Source organism: Colletes gigas, unplaced genomic scaffold, assembly GCF_013123115.1.
Source record: "Colletes gigas isolate AHSC1104 unplaced genomic scaffold, ASM1312311v1 Colletes_gigas_Sc00006, whole genome shotgun sequence".
In the NCBI taxonomy this organism is placed as follows: domain Eukaryota; kingdom Metazoa; phylum Arthropoda; class Insecta; order Hymenoptera; family Colletidae; genus Colletes; species Colletes gigas.
Genome location: NW_025106635.1, coordinates 10,105,937 through 10,125,045, shown reverse-complemented (window position 1 = coordinate 10,125,045; position 19,109 = coordinate 10,105,937). Strand labels below are relative to the sequence as shown.

Genomic DNA, 19,109 nt, shown 5'->3' with positions numbered 1-19,109 from the left:
GAAACAACCCTCTACAAAGCTCCCGTTTCATCAATTCTATTAACAAAAATATGAATTTGCATAAAGATCTGCAGTCTAGTAATAACAAACATTCAAGTGGAAAATATACTCTCAATTATTTCTTGATTACATAATGAAACAGGTTTCTCTTTTTAAATCTAAACACTAGTACATATGTTAAGTGTGTCTGGTCGAGTAGCCTACAACTGCTCGATCCTAAGCTGAACATTTGTATTTACCCCCTGGCTGCTCCAAAACCAAGGGGTTATGACTCAGAATTACCAACCCTCCACACTACAGATTAGAAGTATATAAATAATACTGTTTTAACTGTATGGAGTTTCATTCTGAAAGGAGTATATTTTTCATTAACATTAGAAATAAATTAAAACGATAGATACGTGGAGAAATGTATAATGCAATGAAAATAAGTATTTATTCTCTTATGGGAAATTAGAGTAAAATTTTAAAAATTCAGTCGAGTAAATCCTTTACGAATTTTATTAGACATTACTAACAGGTCTTTCTGACTGCTTTGCAAGATTAGATGTCAAAGAAAATAAATCCAGATAGAACTCTAAATATAAGTTCTACGAGAAATCTAGTATGCTAGTTTCCAATCGTCCAAACACAACCGTTTTCGTGGACAATTGGAGGGGGTTTGCCTACCATTCAACGATTAATTCTCAAAATTAGATGTTAAAGAAAACAAATCCAGATAGAACACGAAAATTTCACTCTAAAAATAAGTTCTATAAGAAATCTAGACTGCTAGTTTTCAATCGTCCAAACACAACCGTTTTCGTGGACAATTGGAGGGGTCTGCCATTTAATCGCACAGAGTGGATTTTCCACCCGAGATTTTTCTTAAATAATCCTCATTTTACTACGATGACTTTTAGCGGGCGTTATTTGTCCGCGTGGAGGGCGAGTTTCCTTGGCAAAAAGCTCCCGGCGAACTTGTTTGGATATTCGTCTCGCGCCATAAACGATAATCGTGAGAAAAGTTTCCGCGGAACTCTAAGCGTCGCAGAGACATAACCATTGTCGTGCTGCGAAAACGCGGAAACTTTTTCGAGCCCCGACGAAAGCCAATTCTCAACGATCGCGGAAAAAGTTGCGCAATAATCGAGGACGAAAGCCCGCCCGGCATTCTCTACGCTTCTTCCGCGACGAAGTTCCGAAACTGTGGAAACCGTTCGACGTTTAAACGCTGTTGCTCGCGATGAGAATTCTGCCGGAACGGTGAATCGAAGAAAACGCCCGCGAATATAACGATTCCGGCTGCACCGTGCGTTTAAGCATCGGAGGAAATAAATTATGCACCGGAATGGAGGCGCTTTCGCTGCGAATTTTCACCTCGCGGAACCAATAAAAGCAATGAATAGCAATTTATTCAGCCGGTTCGATCGAAGCTTTTTGCCCGTGCATCGTGGAACATTTCTATAATTGAGGTTGCAAGTTTTATTCGACGAGTAACGAACGTATTTTTTGTGGATTCTTTATTTTTTAGTCTTATCATTAACCAGACGGATGATCGAAAGCGTTTACGCTGGAACGCGTTCTAATTGAAGCAAATATATGGTTGAATTGCTGTACCAAGAATATCGCGATTTCACGTCCCGTTTTCACGGATAAAAATTCTTATCCTGGAGCTTCTTGCAAATTTAACGACTCCGCCAATTACGGGGCTCTCTCTCGGTGCCGTTCCACGCGAGAGAAAATAAATTATAAGCGGGAGAGAGGAATTTTTGCACGAGATTTTCGCCCCTAGCGAGAAACTTTTGTGTCTTTAGTCTTCGTCGAATCGATTCTTCTTGTCCCGGCGAATGGGGACTGTTGGAAAAGTCGGGGGCTCTTCCGCGCACAACGGATACGAATGCAAAGTAGTTAAAAATAAGAAAATGTAAATTCGAGGTGAAATCCCGTCGTTTTCCACCTTCGGATTCGTGAAATATTTTGTCGTTACGGGTTTTCGTTCGAAACGTTAATTATTCAGTGATTACTAGTGGCTGTCTTGTCTTACTGGTTGCCTTAATTTATCGATATCTCTTCCTCCTTTCTGTGATAAATCACTCGGTAACTTGGACAGTTGTTTTCCTAAATAGTCATCACTGTTCGTACTTTCTCTTCCAAAGTTTACATTCGTACAAACTTGTGCTCGTTTAGTTACCCAAGAGCTGAGGCATTGTTCTCTCTACGAAACACTATAGTCTAGAGAGCTTTTTAATTAATCCCTTTTCTGATCTCATTTGAAATATTTTGCTATCAAGATAGCTCGGTGATCAAAAAACTCGAGGGTGATTAAAATGCTGTGGTTTTATATACCTTACATAATTTTGAAAATGTAAAGAAACGGAGTAAAAGTACGAAGAAATTGTATTCTGTTACAGATATAAAATCGAGTTTAAATATATTTAATTATTTTAAAAGGTCATTTCTGCTCAATGCATATATTCTGAGAGGCTTCACATGGTCGACATTGGGTCACGAGATTAATAGACTTTCAAGCTTTGTTCGTTACAGTTTGATCAATTTTCGAAAAGCAATCATATTCGACATGTTTTTACATTTAAAAATCGTGACGCACCGTTTCTTAAAAAAGTGTCCAAAATACAAGACGGAGTTGCGAAAGTGGACGTTGTCGAGCAAAGGTTGAGGAACTTGGATGGAAATGCAGAACGGAAGGAAATAAAAAAGAGAGGGTAACGAAGAAATTCATGGGCCATTTAAGCTCTCCTGCAGGTATCAATGCGTAGATATCTGCGCTCGTGAGAGACACCCATTCACTGGCCGCTTTCCGCGCCGATGAATGAAGCATTCATACGCCTCGCGTCCGTAAAACTCGGAGTTTACTTTGATGATCTGAATCGCGCACCGTGAGGCTCGAACACGCTTCGTCGATTCGCGTCGATGCGTTCGTTTCCTCCGGGATCGACATTGTCGAGGTAATGGAAACCGTGGAAAAAGATCGAAATATCGCTGAAAGGAGCGTTTTATTATAGGCTGCGCGCATAGTTTGTTGGTTTCGTTGTGTCGCGGTTGCGTGGAAACAGTGTCTCTCAACCTCTTTTTACTCGTGACCCATTTCCTAGTTTCATTTATTACCTTAACGTGTTCTATTTTTATAGTTTTGATAATATATTATGGTATTCCTGAAATATTGACAGTGCTTGATACATACTTGTGACTATTACTGTTTTAGCGTGATTAATTGTTTCCATGGAAAGTAGAAACTTGGAAATATTATTCAGGATTTAAAAATCTAACTCAAACTGCTGATTCACATTTTTATTCATATACGTAAAGGTATTGTAATATATTGTTAATATTTTTCGTGGCTGATATCTTCAACTCGTAGCATATGAGTCGAAGAATTAAATAAAATACACCTCATTTTAACTCAGGCAGTTAAATGTCCCTAAAACTAAGAAACAGATATGTAAGAACAAATTCAATGGCACAGGCATATACATTTCGAGTGTATGTCTATTCTATATAATTAGAAATAATTTTCCCAGAACGATTACAAATTTTTTAATTTTGTTCACCTACTCGAATTTTTTTCTCGAAAGTGCCTAGGATTTCGGGGGTATGTCTATTCACCAAAAATTATTGTAATTGACCCCCACAACTAAAAATAATTTTTTTAGAACAATTTGAAATTTTTGTTTTCGGCGAAAAATTTCAGTACCTACTGTTGATGTTTCTTAAAAATTAGTTTTTGATTTTTAATCAATTTGTTTGACGCTGTACGGAAAAGTTGTTTAGTACTTTTTTGTATGTATCCATGAGCTCTACTGCCTCCCAAAATTTCAATGAAATATATTTACTATTGTAGGAGTTATGGTTGTTTGAAAATTGGACCACTTTTATGGGGTGTTTCTCATTTTACGGGGTGAAGGAACAAGTTTTCCAATGTTTTTAAAAATATCTACATATTCTTCACAAAAATACGCGTTGTTTGCATTTTGAAACATTAAAATCCACCAATCCGTTCGGGAGTTATGACATTTTAAAGTTCCCCCCAAAATTGTGGAATGACATTTCTGGCCTGAAATTATATTTTCAATAAAGACTTTTTTTTCTCGAAAATGATTAGGATTTCGAGGATATATCTATTGACCAAAAATGATTGTAATTGACCCCTGCAATCGAAAATAATTTTTCCATAACGATTTGAAACTTTTCAATTCCGTCCAAAAATTTAGGCACTTTCCACCTATGGATATTTCTTAAAAATTAGTTTTTGATTTTTAGTCACTTTGTTTGGCGCCCTATAGAAAAGTTGTCTAATACTTTTTTATAGGTACCTATGAGCTCTACTTCGGAAAAAGTTTCGTTGAAATATATTCACTATTGTAGAAGTTATGGCTGTTTGAAAATTGGACTACTTTTATAGGGTTTTTTCTTACTTTACGGGGCTAAGGAACAAGTTTTCCAATATTTTAAAAATTTCTACATATTCCTCGCCAAAATACGCGTTGTTTGCATTTTGAAAAATTAAAATCCTTCCATCCGTTCGGAAGTTATGATTTTTTAAACATATGCATGTTTCAGTGTAACCAGACAGTTATGGTCGGACATTCTATTTTCAGTAATGAATTTTTTTCTCGAAAGTGAGTAGGATTTCGGGGGTGTGTCTATCCACCAAAAATGATTGTAATTGACCTCTGTAACCAAAAATAATTTTTCCAGAACGATTTGAAATTTTTAAATTTTGGCAAAACTCTACTTACTGATCGACAACCTTTCAAAGGTTAATAACATTTTAACGGAGCTCCGATCAACAAATTGATATTCTCGATTTTCCTCACTTTTTGACCACTTAATTTCTTTAAATAGGAACTCCAATTTCTTACGACAAATTTTGGTTCTCTATAAAAATAAATACTCTTCAATCCCACCGAATTTTCGATTTGAATTTCGATCCTCAACTTTAGAATATGAAAGTTCTGATGCATCTATCGTATGAAAGCAGTTTGTCAGAACTAAACGATATCACGCGGGTGACAATAGGAAAAGAAAACGTGCCGCGACGCCAGAAGAGAAAGGTGGTAACCGCAACGAACGAAGAGATATTAACGCGTGCAACGACCCGGCTCGTTCGTATACTCGCATAACGAGCCCAGGCTAACGCAGAAGCGTTTTAGGGAACACCGTGTTTGGGGTCACATTCGATGCGAATCGGCGATCGTCGTTGACTCTGTTATCGCAGCTGCGTGGCGAATTTTCGCACGGATAAGCAGCACGATGCACGCGGGGATCGAACGTCCGTCGACAAACAACGAGAAAGCAAGATCTGCCCATGAAACGGAAAAGTACACAGGGCTCGTGTTGCGACCGGTAGCGTTCAGGTCGAGAGGTGCTAATTATTCTGTTTGTACAGTTGCGCCGGCGACTCGTTCGTTTGTCGTGGCTACCCTTTGGTGCACGCGCGGGTGTTTGTTACCAGCTTTTGTGATTTCTAGCAACTTTTCTACGCCCTCCTTTCCCGGAAACCGGCACTCGTTAAAGCACGTGTTGATCCTTCGGTGTGTTCTCTGGAAACACCGACACCTTTACATTTTGACGCTTTGATCTAACACTTTTTCAACACCTGGACAAATTTTATTACTCGACTGAGGATGTTTATGCAAATGCATATGTTTCTAAGAAATAGATAAAAGAGTGAAACCTAAATAGAAGTTTGTTTCATCGCTAGAGGCCCTTAAAAATATATTTTTTATAAAAACATACGTCGAAACATACTGCGTATGTCATATATGTTTCTTGAATTTCTTTTCATGAAATTACTATAAATACTAATTCAACGTTTGTATGGGATAGTCGTGGTAGAAATGACAACATAGCTATGTATACATCTCGTGTTTACCTGTAGTGAATCATTAATGGTAACAGTTCATTGATGTTGCAAATGGTATTGATCAATTAAAGCATGCTACTTCAGCAAATTCGAATGTACCCCGATCACATCTCGTAATGTTGAGCATTCGTTCTCAGCTTATAAATTGACTTCAAACGATAAACTTCATCAACTAACAATCTTGACAACATTGAAAAAACACTCATAACATACTGTAATTTAAATTATAATTGATTACTATTACGTTTAAGTAATAAACATACTTGGACATATTTTGCATATTCCTGTATATATTGGCATGTTATTGATACATATCTGACATATGTCACTCACATATTTTAACATAAACATCTGCAGTCTATTTATTTTTACAGAAAAATTGTGATTTTAAATGATCGTAACACTATACACACTCTTCGTAATCAAAGTGTTAACATGCTCGAGAAGCACCCTAGTTTGCATAAAAATCTATCTCTAGAAGATTCGCGAACGCAACGATTCCACGTCGTAATCGTCGACCAGAGTTCCTCATAATCTCGCGAGGGTCCGTTAATCGTCGCGGAGGAGCGCAGTAATAAAGCAACTAACGAACGACCAACACGTTCGCGTTCCCATCGGACCCAACCCCCGTGATTCTCGAAGGTGCGAATCCCCTGCAAGATTTATCGCGGATTCCTAGCCAGGGCGACGAGTGGCGAGGATCAGTGGCACGTGACCCAGCTATCAATCCTGGTTTCTCGAAGAAACGCGTTCACCTGCCTTTCCAGCTTTTGCTTTCCCTTTCCGACGGATCCCCGGAAGCGTACGGGGGTGGCTGGGAGTCCGATCGAGGGCGAGAAATTCGTCGACGGTGAATTATTGAGACGGCGATGGGCAAAAGGTGGAGGGGGGACGCGATTCGCGGTCGCAGTTGTTCATTAATTATTTGTTCCTCGATCATCGAACCCTCCGGGTCCCCTCTAACTCGATGACGTCGATCGACGTGGAAGAGGTCTTCTTGCAGCTTCCTCGACACGCACGTGCCCCGAATAAAACGCACGCGTTCGCCGTGCACGCGCGCCACTGAGTCATCCGGTAGCTTCGAACCGACGATGCAGTCCGTGTCCGCCGAAAAACCGGGAATACTAATGGGGGAATGTGAAAGGAAGGGCCAAGCGACGCGAGGAATGCACCAGGTGCAACCGCGGCCAAGACATACGAGCAGTCTTTCTCTTCCTTCGAGCGGTCTGAGTTACGAGCTTCTTGTTTTCGGAATATTCGAAGGGGTTGTCGCGGCACGGGGGGCTGAGAAACGTCGCATACGATAGGTAGAATGCGGATATTTATGCATTTATTTGGGAACTTGACGTTTCAAACAATTACAAACTTGGGGTGGGTGACAGTAGAATGATAAGAGAGGTTAATTTGAATAGGGTGGGAAACACAGGGTGGTAAACGAGTCAACAAAGTCTTATTTATATTGAGGATTCTTCGATAGAACAACCAGATTCCAGTTGTTTTTGTAATATTGCCTTACAATTAAATTTTGAACGGTTTTAAAAATATTATGCAATGTATACAAAATGTAGTTTTACTACGAGTGTGATTCGTTTTTGTCGACTGTTTATGTATTTATAGAAAATTTAAATTTTCAGCAAACTATAGAATGCACGTTATATACAAAAATATAAGAAATACGTAAAGTAAGGTATAAATATATTTAGAAGTTCAGATTGTTCTCTACGAAGCTCCCTCTTTCTATTATTATAAATATTGCATGATTTCATATATATTCGTGTATACGTAATAGTTTGATGAGATTTGTAGATTAAAAAATCTTTAGAAATGTCCACGATAGCATTTTCAACTTCTGAAATATTCTATGGAAATATAAATTTCATTTTGAAACATGCATAAATTCTCCTTTATCTGTTCTTTGGGAAATATTTATTTTCACTCGACAAATAATGGATAAACAGTTAATATAAATATAAATTTGCATAAACATCCCCAGTTTAGTGGTCGGAAATTTTATCGAATATTTATCAGTTGTCTAAAAGTAGAGTATCAAACACCATTTGTATTCATTTTTATTCACTGTTAGTTTCTTTCTATTTGCTTTCGATAATTATATTATAGTAATCAGGGTGGGTTACCAGAGATAATAATTACTCAATTTTTGGGAATATTATTACAAATATTTCTAGATGGACACTTTCTGATGTTATTAGATTTTTACACAAAAGTATTGTACTAATGATAATAAATTGATTCAGTAAACTGGAGAAAAATCCCTTCAGTGTACACATAATATTTTTAGTTATTGCTAGACAATTAATGCTTGGAATTACTGCAGAAGGGGGGTGTTATTTCTAGTAGACGATATTAACCTATTTACGTCGAAAAGTTTATATCGTGTCATAAATTGGGTTATTTATTTTTTATAAGTACTATCAGTTTGTGGAGATATTGTGAAAACCCAAATTACTCAGCATGTAATTAGCCATCAAATATGTTGTATAATTTATTTAATAACAAGGTACAGAAACGCGAATCGACCCTCTGCGATAAACGATCGCGTAGTACATGGAAGAATATAATTCAACCCTTTATGAAATGATAGGGTTATTATGTTCGAGGCACGTGAATATAAATCTACCCCTCGCGACGGGTGATCGAGTTACCTAATTTAAAGAACAAGAATGCCGATCATCCCTTTCCCGATGCTGGTATTAAATTTCAAATTATTGATATTTCCGTATCGTCCTTCCATTTTACCTTGCTTTGTCGCAAGTCTACGCTGCTCGAAATAAATATTCGCCTACTCAAATTGCTCTATTCTTCAGTTATTCGATACTTTGAAAGCGTTCATAAAACAAAAATACTTTAGATATTTAGTAAAAATAAATGTTACATTCTTATTTCCAAATGTTCTACATCTATTGTCATCTAACTATTTCACGATTGTAAATTCAAAATTTTTATAGAATTGCATAGATCACAGAATTAAAGAATACGTTTTTAGAAAATGCAATCGCCAGTTAGCTTTTGAACTTAAGTTGTGGGAATTTAAGATGGAGACGCGAGTAGGAATGGTGTTGAAACGCTGTGAAGATTTGTTATAATCGATCAGTGAATCCTTTTGATATACCGGTGAGATGGGTTACCACTGAATCTTGTTACGAACGTAAATTTTTCACACGATGCACGTGTCGTGGTTGAAACTCACGTGCGACTATCGATCGACGTGCCACCCCCATTCTTGTTCGTTGTGTAAGCGATGCTGTACATTTTAGAATATGTTAAGCTCCTCTCTTGTACACGACTACCAAGCTCGTCAATTTTTATTCCACTGATCAAATGCAACGAATTATTAACTCGAAACGATCATAATCGTAGTACAATTTTTAAATTTTAAACGTTTCGATAGACATATATTTTTTAACGCGAGTAATAAAAACTAAAAAATCGAAATACGTCAATTTTTATTCGACTGATCAAATACAACGAATTATTAACTCGAAACGATCATAATCGTAGTACAATTTTAAAATTTTAAACGTTTCGATAGACTTTTTTTTTAACGCGAGTAATAAAAACTAAAAAATCGAAATACGTCAATTTTTATTCGACTGATCAAATACAACGAGTTATTAACTCGAAACGATCATAATCGTAGTACAATTTTTAAATTTCAAACGTTTCTACAGACATATATGTTTTTAACGCGAGGAATAAAAACTCGAAATACGCGTTCCAATTTACACGCTCATAATCAACGCCGAAATTCGTTACATTATTTATTTACGGGAGTCGCCTCTTTGTTTTCGACCGCGCGATCGGGATTACACGGGATTAAACTGGCAAAATAAACGAAAATTATAATAGAATTTTAATCACAAGCGGTCTGCAGTCGTTCGAATTTATTGCACGAACGCTCGGTTAAAATATAAAATTATCGCGTTAATTGAAACACTGTTTAACCATTAAATGCACGTTTCGTGTGAAAATTACAAATAACGAATAAAAGATCCACCATTCTTTGTCGTTGATTCGTTGAATCGAAAATAAAATTTTTAACGAATAAAAATTTGTTCGAATCGATCGCCGGGCGTCGTTTTTGTTCATTTATTATTCAAATAAAATTTTGCCCGTTTCTAGTGCACGCGCGTCGCATGCGAGCGACACTCATCGATCGACGCTTATTCTGTTCCTGCTCGAGTGACAATGTTAGAACTACATATATGTATTGAGTTTTTGTATCTACTATTTTATTTATTCTCTAAAATCATTTGTAATAATTATTTCTTCTTATGGAAAGTGGAAAGAATTAATATTATTATAAAGAGTAATTCGTAATGCATAAAAGCAAGAAGACACAATGGATATTTATCGTACAAAGGAGATAATTTGTTCCTGGAAATTTATGCACGAACGTGATGTACGGTTATCGAGCGATTTAACAAAAGCTATCGAGTTGAAACGTATGAAAGAGAGCGATCGAAAAAGTGAATTAGAACGTTCAGCGATTCAAATCCACGGGAATGGATCGATGTTGATGGGTGTCGGGGAGGACGGACATAATTGGAGTCAATTTGCTCGAATGATTAAATAATAGAAAGAATCTAGCGGGAGGGTTCCCGAATCGACAGAAATAAAACGAAAAAAAACGGGAGGAGCATACCGTCCGTGGGAAATTGAATTCTTTCTGCTTTATCTTGTTCCTTTCACGCGTAAGCGAAGCTTTCACGTTACCTCGTCTGCAGACACAGTTTCAAACAAAAGCTATCGTTCGGTCGAATTGAACAGTGCTTCACGAAGCGCGGGCTAAAGCTACAATACACTCGTAGATTCGGTTTCGGGGAATAAAATTCAAATCGATAGAAAATCCAAGGGAAACTTGATAAAAATACAGTGAAATTTTAAAACTGTAATCTTTCGAATAAAATTGATCCTTTGATAGAAAAATTATCGTTGGCTTTACGAAGAATTATAATCGAATATAAATTGAAGCTTTTGGTTAACTCTTTGCACTCGGAGAGTTTTCTTCGATCACCTACTACTAACTCAGACAAACACTTTCTTACGAAATACTCCAAGCAAACGTACCTTTTTTTACTTACTTTGCTTATGTGTTTTGTTCTGTACAATATAATTTTAATTTTAAAATAAATTATTTCAATTTATTTCTTTTTAAATCATTAAATATCAAAAATTGAAACACTTTGAAACTATAATATCGTTGTGTTTCTTTAGAAGGATGTCCCTTCAGAGAGGACAGACGAGTGCAAAGGGTTAAAACTTCGACATACTTTGGCTAATATTTATCTACTCACGAAACATTTGCAATACTTTGTACTGTGATCTAACATAACGAATAAAATAATTTTGAGAGTCAACGTGTTGAGAAGCACAGTCGTTAGAAATACAAATTTTCCTCTTTGGAGGGTCTTTGAGCGGACATAAGTGGTCCATAAGCGTAATTGGCGGTTGGTGGAGCAGCAGAAAAGTGCGAAAGGATTGCTTTTAACCTGGTACGTTCGCGTCCATTGGAGTCCACGTCGGGGAAACGGAAAGTTCCAAAGTCAAACGCGACAACTTCCGCATCCCCCGAAGCAGCCCCGAGTCCCGTGAGCAACCCCAGCCCGTCGTGGCGGCGTTTCGTTGACTCGCAGCTCACAAAGAAGGACAAGAAGATCGTATTACGTTACGGCTAGGAGCAAACCAACCCCGAAAAAAAGAAGAATGGCGCGCGGGGGGCGACGGGCGAACGTTCGTCGGGATTTAAGGCTCCATAAATCCGGCAGGACCATCCCTTAAACCCTCCACACGGTGGTCAGTCGGCTTTTACCAGATTGTATTCCGCGATATCTTTCGTTTCGGACCCCTCGCCTAAACGCGTTTCACCTGACTCTCTTTAATAGAGCCTCTCCTCCCGATTGCAACGACTTTAACCATCGTCGCTTAATTCCCTCGTAGCTTCGAACAAGAGTCTCCTCCAAGATTGAATCCTTTGTCGAGGAAAACCGAAGGATACGGATCGAGGAAATTGCAATTTAAAACCGTTAGTTTTTAGTGGCTTACAATTGAAATTAAACGATAGACTCGATTCGAAATACAAGCATTGAAATCACCGGTTTTGTATCATTTCGACGATTTCTGTGAACGGTAGGAATAATAGTTTTTAGCTTTATGATAATAGGTATGATAGAGTAATTCTATTTTGTGGTGATATTCGTGGAACCACAATTCAAATTTTTATAAAAAATGTTTAGTTCTCAGTGCTTGTTTCTCAGGGTTCAAATTCGAGAAAGGTGATCGATTCTCTCCTCACTCTTCGTCAATAAAATCAATTGCTCGTGGCATGAGACAGATTTATAACAATTTCATCGTTTAAAATGTCTTTTATATAGCGTCGTATATAAAAATTAATTCGTATAAAGGTATCCAGGGACAAAATTCCTTTTCTTCGTTCGTCCGGTTTACAATAAATAAATACGTGGGTAAACGAGGATGGTTGGAATTTTCTGTGGCAGATTCGAGGGAAGTTTGCGAGCGATCCGCGTGCAGCAGACTGCGGGTTCAGGGATCGTTGGTCCGCGCGATAAGAAAGAAAAATCCGCCGGATTCGGACGGGGATTCCACGGATCCTGGCGAGCGTCGTGAAATAACGGAAGTCCCGTTGCAATCCGAGGAAATTGAAACGTTAAGGGAGGGAAGATACCGGGTACGGTCTAACGTAGGATTCCCAACAAATATTCCCCGCTAGGAGTTCGGGACGACCGATACGAGGTCGACACATTTTCCAAGTTTCTGCAGCCGTGGATTTATCGGCGGCGGCCATAGGCGCAACACGGTCGCGGGGTTAAATCGCGTGAAATACTGCTTTCGGCACATTTGGTCGGGGCGCAATTATTGATAGGGCAGGGGGGCCGGGGCAAAAGTAGGTGGAGGCGATTCTAGCCGCGCACAGAATCGAAAGGGTGCAATCAATGTACCGTGCAACGCTTCGATTTAAATTCATGAATAATTCCTCCCACCGCCGGTCGAAGATCGACGAGCTCTCCTCCTCTGCTTTTTTTTATCAGACCCACCCACTGGCTCTCTCGGTTCGATCGGATCGAGCTTGAATCTTGGTTTAATCAAGAAAATGTCCGACCGCCGCGCGGAGTCACGAATCTCTTTACCTTCGGCTCGAGATCGCGTGGACGCTTCAAAAACCTCCTATTATACTTACGGGGAAAGTTGGGAGACTCGAAAGCTCAGAAAATTTAGAAACATTGCCTGAAGAATGTTTAAAAAATTTTTTTAATCACTTTTCTTGTCATATTTTGTAACTGTGATTGAAACGAAGTAGCCATTTGTATTGAGATTGAGTCTACCTTTTTACTCTGTTTCTAAACAGGGGCAATACTTTGGAAGCCTTGAATGTATACACTATCATATAACAATTCCTAGATTTACAATATTAATGGAGATCACTGGAAACAGTTAGTTGAATTTGAAATTAAGTTAAGATGGAGACACGATTTAGAAACATTGTGTGGCTGAAGAATATTTAAAAAATTTTTTAAATCATTTTTCCTGTCACGTTTTGTAATTGTGATTGAAACGAAGGAGCCATTTGTATTAAAATTAATTCTACCTTTTTACTCCGTTTCTAAACAGTGATTTTCTCGTCTAAACGTACGACAATTTTCTGAATTTGAAATTCGTAGAATTATTTAAAATTCACGAGTCTATTGAAATTCATATTCTGTGATATTTCAACTTGTGATTTAATTCTTCTGATTCCACTGTGAAAAAACCTGTCATGTGTTAACCCTTTAACTACAATCAATTTTGACCCATAGATCGTGTGCGGGAAACTTTTTCACTCTTTGAGCAACACACACGTTGGACGCTCATAGGCGTTTAACGCACACAGTCAACTGACTGAACCTCTATAGGCACTTTTCGTGATCAAAGGATTAACATGCTCGAGAAGCACCCTAGTTTGGATTAAAATAAACCTAGCTCGAAAAGATTCGCGAATGCAAGGATTTCACTTCATAATCGTCAAACACAGTCACACGAAGGAGCCTTTTATATTGAAATTAAAATATACATATGAATTTATTAATTATATATGAGTTCTATTATTTTACTCTGATTGTAAGCAGTGAAATTCGTCGAAGAAACGTACAGTTTTCTGAATTTGGAAATCGTAATTAAAATGGCTTTGTAGAAGGTTTCGGTAGTTTCGGAACTTGTCATTTCCCGATGACAGGGCGTCCTGTAGCGAAACGATGAAAAAAACGTGACAGTGTCAGACGCAGAACGCACGCACGAACACACTTCCAAAACTCGATCAGCTTTCCCGGCGGGTTTCGAAAGAACGACAAAAATAAAATGAACGGACCGGGCGCGTATTAAAGTATACAATAAAAGCTGCGTAGGATTATTCCCTGAGAGCCAATTTATTTTCGTTACGTTGCGAAAAAAGGCGAAATTAATCCGACCGTACAATCAATATGAAAGCGTATCGAACTCCAACGCGGAATGGACGTGGGAAGGTGGATCGATCCTATGCTTGCATAAACAATTCGCGTATTCTCTTGAAAAAAAACACAGAATTTTAACGATGGAGATGAAAAAGGTATTGGTTAGGGTTTACTAAATGAGAATAAAGATAATTTACAATGTGATATGTCATGCGTGATAATGCATCTTTGGCCAATACGCGTGGTTTTGGTGGTGGGGCGCAGCTGGCCTCGCGACACCTCCTGTTGATCGACTCTCTTTCGCTACGGATCCGTTGTTGTGTAAACATCACCGTCTAAGGACAGGGAAGGACTCGTCAAAAGGCTTCGACACAACCGGGAAAGAATCTCCTGGCACAGGCAGCTCCAAATTCAGCTACGTAGACTCTTTCTCCAGTGATCAAGGCCACCGCCCGCCATCTTCTTCTTGAAAAGAGTAAAATCAATTTTATTCATTTACGATTCGACCAGCAATGTACCATCCTATGATCGTTCTGTCATGAATGGAGACACAAAATAAATCGTCGTTCTTTTCACATTCCCGACAATATCTAATGATAGTTTTAGGGGTTGCTCGACTTTGAGGAACACTGAATTACTATCTTCGATTTACTAAAAAAGCATTGGTTAAGATTTCTAGGTGGGATGGTGTTTGGTTCAGACCACTGATTTTAAACAACTCATTATTATACTTAAATACATTTTATTTCGAAATTTAACAATAAACGTACAAATTTCTCCATGTGTCCTCTCATATCACTATTACTCACTATCGGGCGCTCTACCATGGTATTCCCCCTCATATCTCAGTTCCACTGCTACCAATTACAAACAGTAAAAATAACTACACATTTCTAAACGAAAATAAAAATAATTTACAACATCTAACGATAGTTTTAGGGATTGCTCGACTTCGAGGAACATTGAATTACGATCTTCTTCGATTTACTAAAAATTGGTTAGGATTTCCAAACGAGAATAAAAATAATTTACAAAATCTAGTGATAGTTTTAGGGGTTGTTCGACTTCGAGGAACACTGAATTACGATCTTCTTCGATTTACTAAAAATTGGTTAGGATTTTTAAACGTGAATAAAAATAATTTACAATATCCAATGATAGTTTTAGGGATTGCTCGACTTCGAGGAACACTGAATTACGATCTTCTTCGATTTACTAAAAATTGGTTAGGATTTCTAAACGTGAATAAAAATAATTTACAAAATCTAGTGATAGTTTTAGGGGTTGCTCGACTTCGAGGAACACTGATTCACGATCTTCTTCGATTTACAATGTTTCCCTCCGATTCGACAGCCGTGTTTCCAGACGACGTAAAATTCGCAATAACGATTCGAGTTCGGAACCGGAAGCCAGAGCCGCGGGAGTCTCCCGTTATCGTTTCTGATCGCAACGTTGTCCTGACGGGAAACGAATCGTAAATAGGACGTATGTATTTGCCCGGAAGAGTCCCGTGTCGATGTTTTATTTGCTCGTTAAGCTCCTCTTTTTTTTTTTACGATTCATTTCGCGTTCCCCGCGGCCATAAAACTGGTCGCTTATGCTCGTCCGAGCCGAAAAGCGTCGACAATGTCGCGATAAAGTCTGCTGGACTCTCGCCGGAAATTCGAGGGGTGAGAAAAGAGCACTGGAAATTATCGCGAGGGTCGATGAACATCTGCAGAAAAAAAAAAATGCTTGGATGCATCAGGGGAGGAAGATCAATGGTCTCGAAAAGCTAGGAATTTGCATGTGAATAAGACGAAACGACGAGCACGAGGTCCTCGATTGTCGGTTTCGAGGACACTGGAACGTTTTCGGATGACGCAGGGGTGAACTGGTTCAACGAGGATCGAATGATCCTCTGAGACCTTGAAGAATAGTGTGTTGGGGTTGCAATGACAGTAGAGTTAATGTCGCGAGAATCTAATATCTAATCTCTTCCTGAAAAGTCTTTCTCAATGTTAAAAATTGAGATTATCGATCAATTGAGAAAAACTTTTATCAATGGCGATTTTATCAGTAGAAAATTAGATACAGAAATTTAAGACTAGTTTTATGGTATAAGTACGATTAGAAAACTGTTCGTAGTGCAAAATATATTCGTGGAATATTGAATTTTAGTAGAAAAGAGAATGTGCTCTAATTCTGCCCAGCACTACAGATTTCTAGGCCAAGCCTGTCTATATTTGCATTTAATCGACGTTCCAATACTCGATGCTCTACTATACTTCCATCAATATTTTATTCCATGAGGCACATTTCGACGTCTGTTGCTCTAATTTTCAGATAAATTACACGTTCGATCCTTCCACAGAGATTCTCGTAAACTCGTGTTCTCTTTTGCACTCGTCTACGATTAATTTATGAATTTTAACTAACAAAAATGGTGGTTTGTTTGTTGCAGAGAGAGGCTACGCAACGAGATGTGGAACGCGAACGACGACAACGAATGGAGGCCGAAGCTCGGGTACGCGAGGCTACGGCTGAAGCTGAAAGAGCACGTTCCAGAGTCCATCACCTTCAGAGAGAATTGGCCAGGTGAGGAGAAACATGCTAGATCGAGTTCGATAAACAGATACGATCGATATCGTATCGCTTTTCTAAGAGATTTCCATTTCTAAACGACGATAATGCAACGCAAATGTAATCCTTTGCGATGGTAAGCCAATTATCGTAGAATATATTTGTCTCCTGCGCTCGTGCGATATTTCGATGAATATTTATTGCGAATTACTTACGAGGATACCACGGCAACCGATACAGACCATCTTTTGTCATCTACAATTACATAAACAAATAACAGGATCACTCGAACGAAAGGGTTGATTTCTCTATTAAGATAATATTTTAGCTGTTATATTTTTAAGCCCCTTTTAGTTTAATTATAGCTATTTATTCTACCAAACACATTTCGATTCGATAAAACATCGACGATAATAGAAGAATAGAATTTATTTTATTAGATCGTGTAGTTTTTTTTTAATATATTCCTTCGATATTGAAATTTCTGTTAGATCGTGAAAGAAATTAGAGCAAAGGAATGTTCTGGTCGACCAAATAATTGCAAAAGCACTCTTTGTGGACGATACAAAAATCCTGGATTCCGTTGGCAGATCAATTACTCTTTTAATTTCCCAGCCTCGGCTGCAGTATTTGCGCAATACGTTTCAATTTAATCAAAACCAGGCGCGCTTATACGCAGTAAAAACAGCCGGAGTCATTGGTATGGAAAAATATATGGAATACAAATCGAGAAAGAGAGTACGTTCGTTCGTCGATCGCGTATAATGGTACACACGAACCCAATTAATTTCCAACAATTTCGAGCCCTCTCGTTATTCGTTTTGTTCGACTCCTGACAGCGACGACACTGACTTTTATCGCGTTACAACGATTGGCATTAAACATTGCGCGTTTGAAAGCCTCCACTCGCGTCGTGTTAAAGACAGAATATCAAATCAATCCATAATTAATTTTTTATCAAAGTATTCTTTATATTACACTCGTAAACATTATTTACTAGCAATTTATATTAAATTTGATTAACGAAAACATTCCTTAATGCAATCTTAACAAACAAGAAACACTCGTCAAGGTCCCCCTCCCCTATTTCGATGAAACTTCCCAAATTTAGTGAGTGGCCAAAACTAAGACAGTGACTCAAATTTAAGGGGTGAAACTACCCCCAGAGATTTCAGAGTTCCCACTCTATCTTCAAAACTATTGTACTCTTTTAATCGTGTACAAATTGTTACAAAAATTAATCGTGGTACACATCAAACCTCTAAAATTGCCCAGGAAAGCAAAGCTTTGTTTTCAGACGATTGAGAACTAGAATATCCCCAATTTAAAAAAAGCAGAAAAATTCATTTCACGAATGTTGGGGAGCCCAAGTCAACAGTAGATGACAGATCCAGGTTCAGGCTCCCCTCGATCCTCTATTAGTTCCGTGACAACCCTTAGACACGATACAGTCGTACCGATTCATCCCCCTTGATCGAATCTCGGGACCCAGGCGTTCGCGGGATTTCAAATCAGAGTTCTATCGAATCGAGGAGCAGCTCTTTTCCACTCTGTGTCGCGCCTGGGCAGGAAAAGAGAAACCAGGCCTGTAAATCGATGCGGTTGCCAAACATCCGGCAATAATTCGAGACGCTTGTCCGACATCGATTTCTCCTTCCTTCGTTTGGCCTCGATCTCTCTCGCTCTGCTTTCCTACGGGCGACGGGGTCCGCGAAAATCGCTTATTTCATCGAACCGCAGACAGCACTTTATTTTCCCGCGCGGCGGCCTCGCTGGAAAACTACCGGCGCGATATAACGTATAAATAATGAGACCGCGTTTCCCACGCAATAACTAGCGGATTTCATGGTAAATCATCGATATTGGCATTCTTCCAATAACGTATCGCCGGCTAGGAGCTGGTCATCCCCGCGGATACAATATCAGGGCTCGGTTCCTACCACTGCCTCCTACATTCGATTTGGCGCAAAAATTCTCCCTTGACTCACGTGGATCTCTTTGCAAACTGTACTGTTCGTACGCGAAAAGTTGGCAACTGGTATTTTTATATGTACATTGTTATTTAAAATTCCTTTTATGATATAAATTCAAATGAACTTTGTAGAATACATAAATACAGATGTAACTTGCAACGGATTGTACTGTTCGTACGCGAGAAGTTGGCAACTGGTATCTTGATATTCAGTCTAAAATGTACATTGTTATTTAAGATTCCTTTT

At 38.5% G+C, this 19,109-nt stretch overlaps 1 protein-coding gene across 3 annotated transcripts in view; it reads left to right on the top strand.

Moving 5' to 3' along the window:
* Nucleotides 1-19,109, top strand: part of LOC122395922 — a 520,523-nt gene that overhangs the window by 451,870 nt on the left and 49,544 nt on the right. For all 3 annotated transcript variants that reach the window (XM_043393844.1, XM_043393843.1, XM_043393845.1), the window contains one exon: nt 16,772-16,905. In XM_043393844.1, the coding sequence (XP_043249779.1) occupies nt 16,772-16,905 (134 nt within the window). The remainder of the gene's footprint in view (nt 1-16,771; nt 16,906-19,109) is intronic.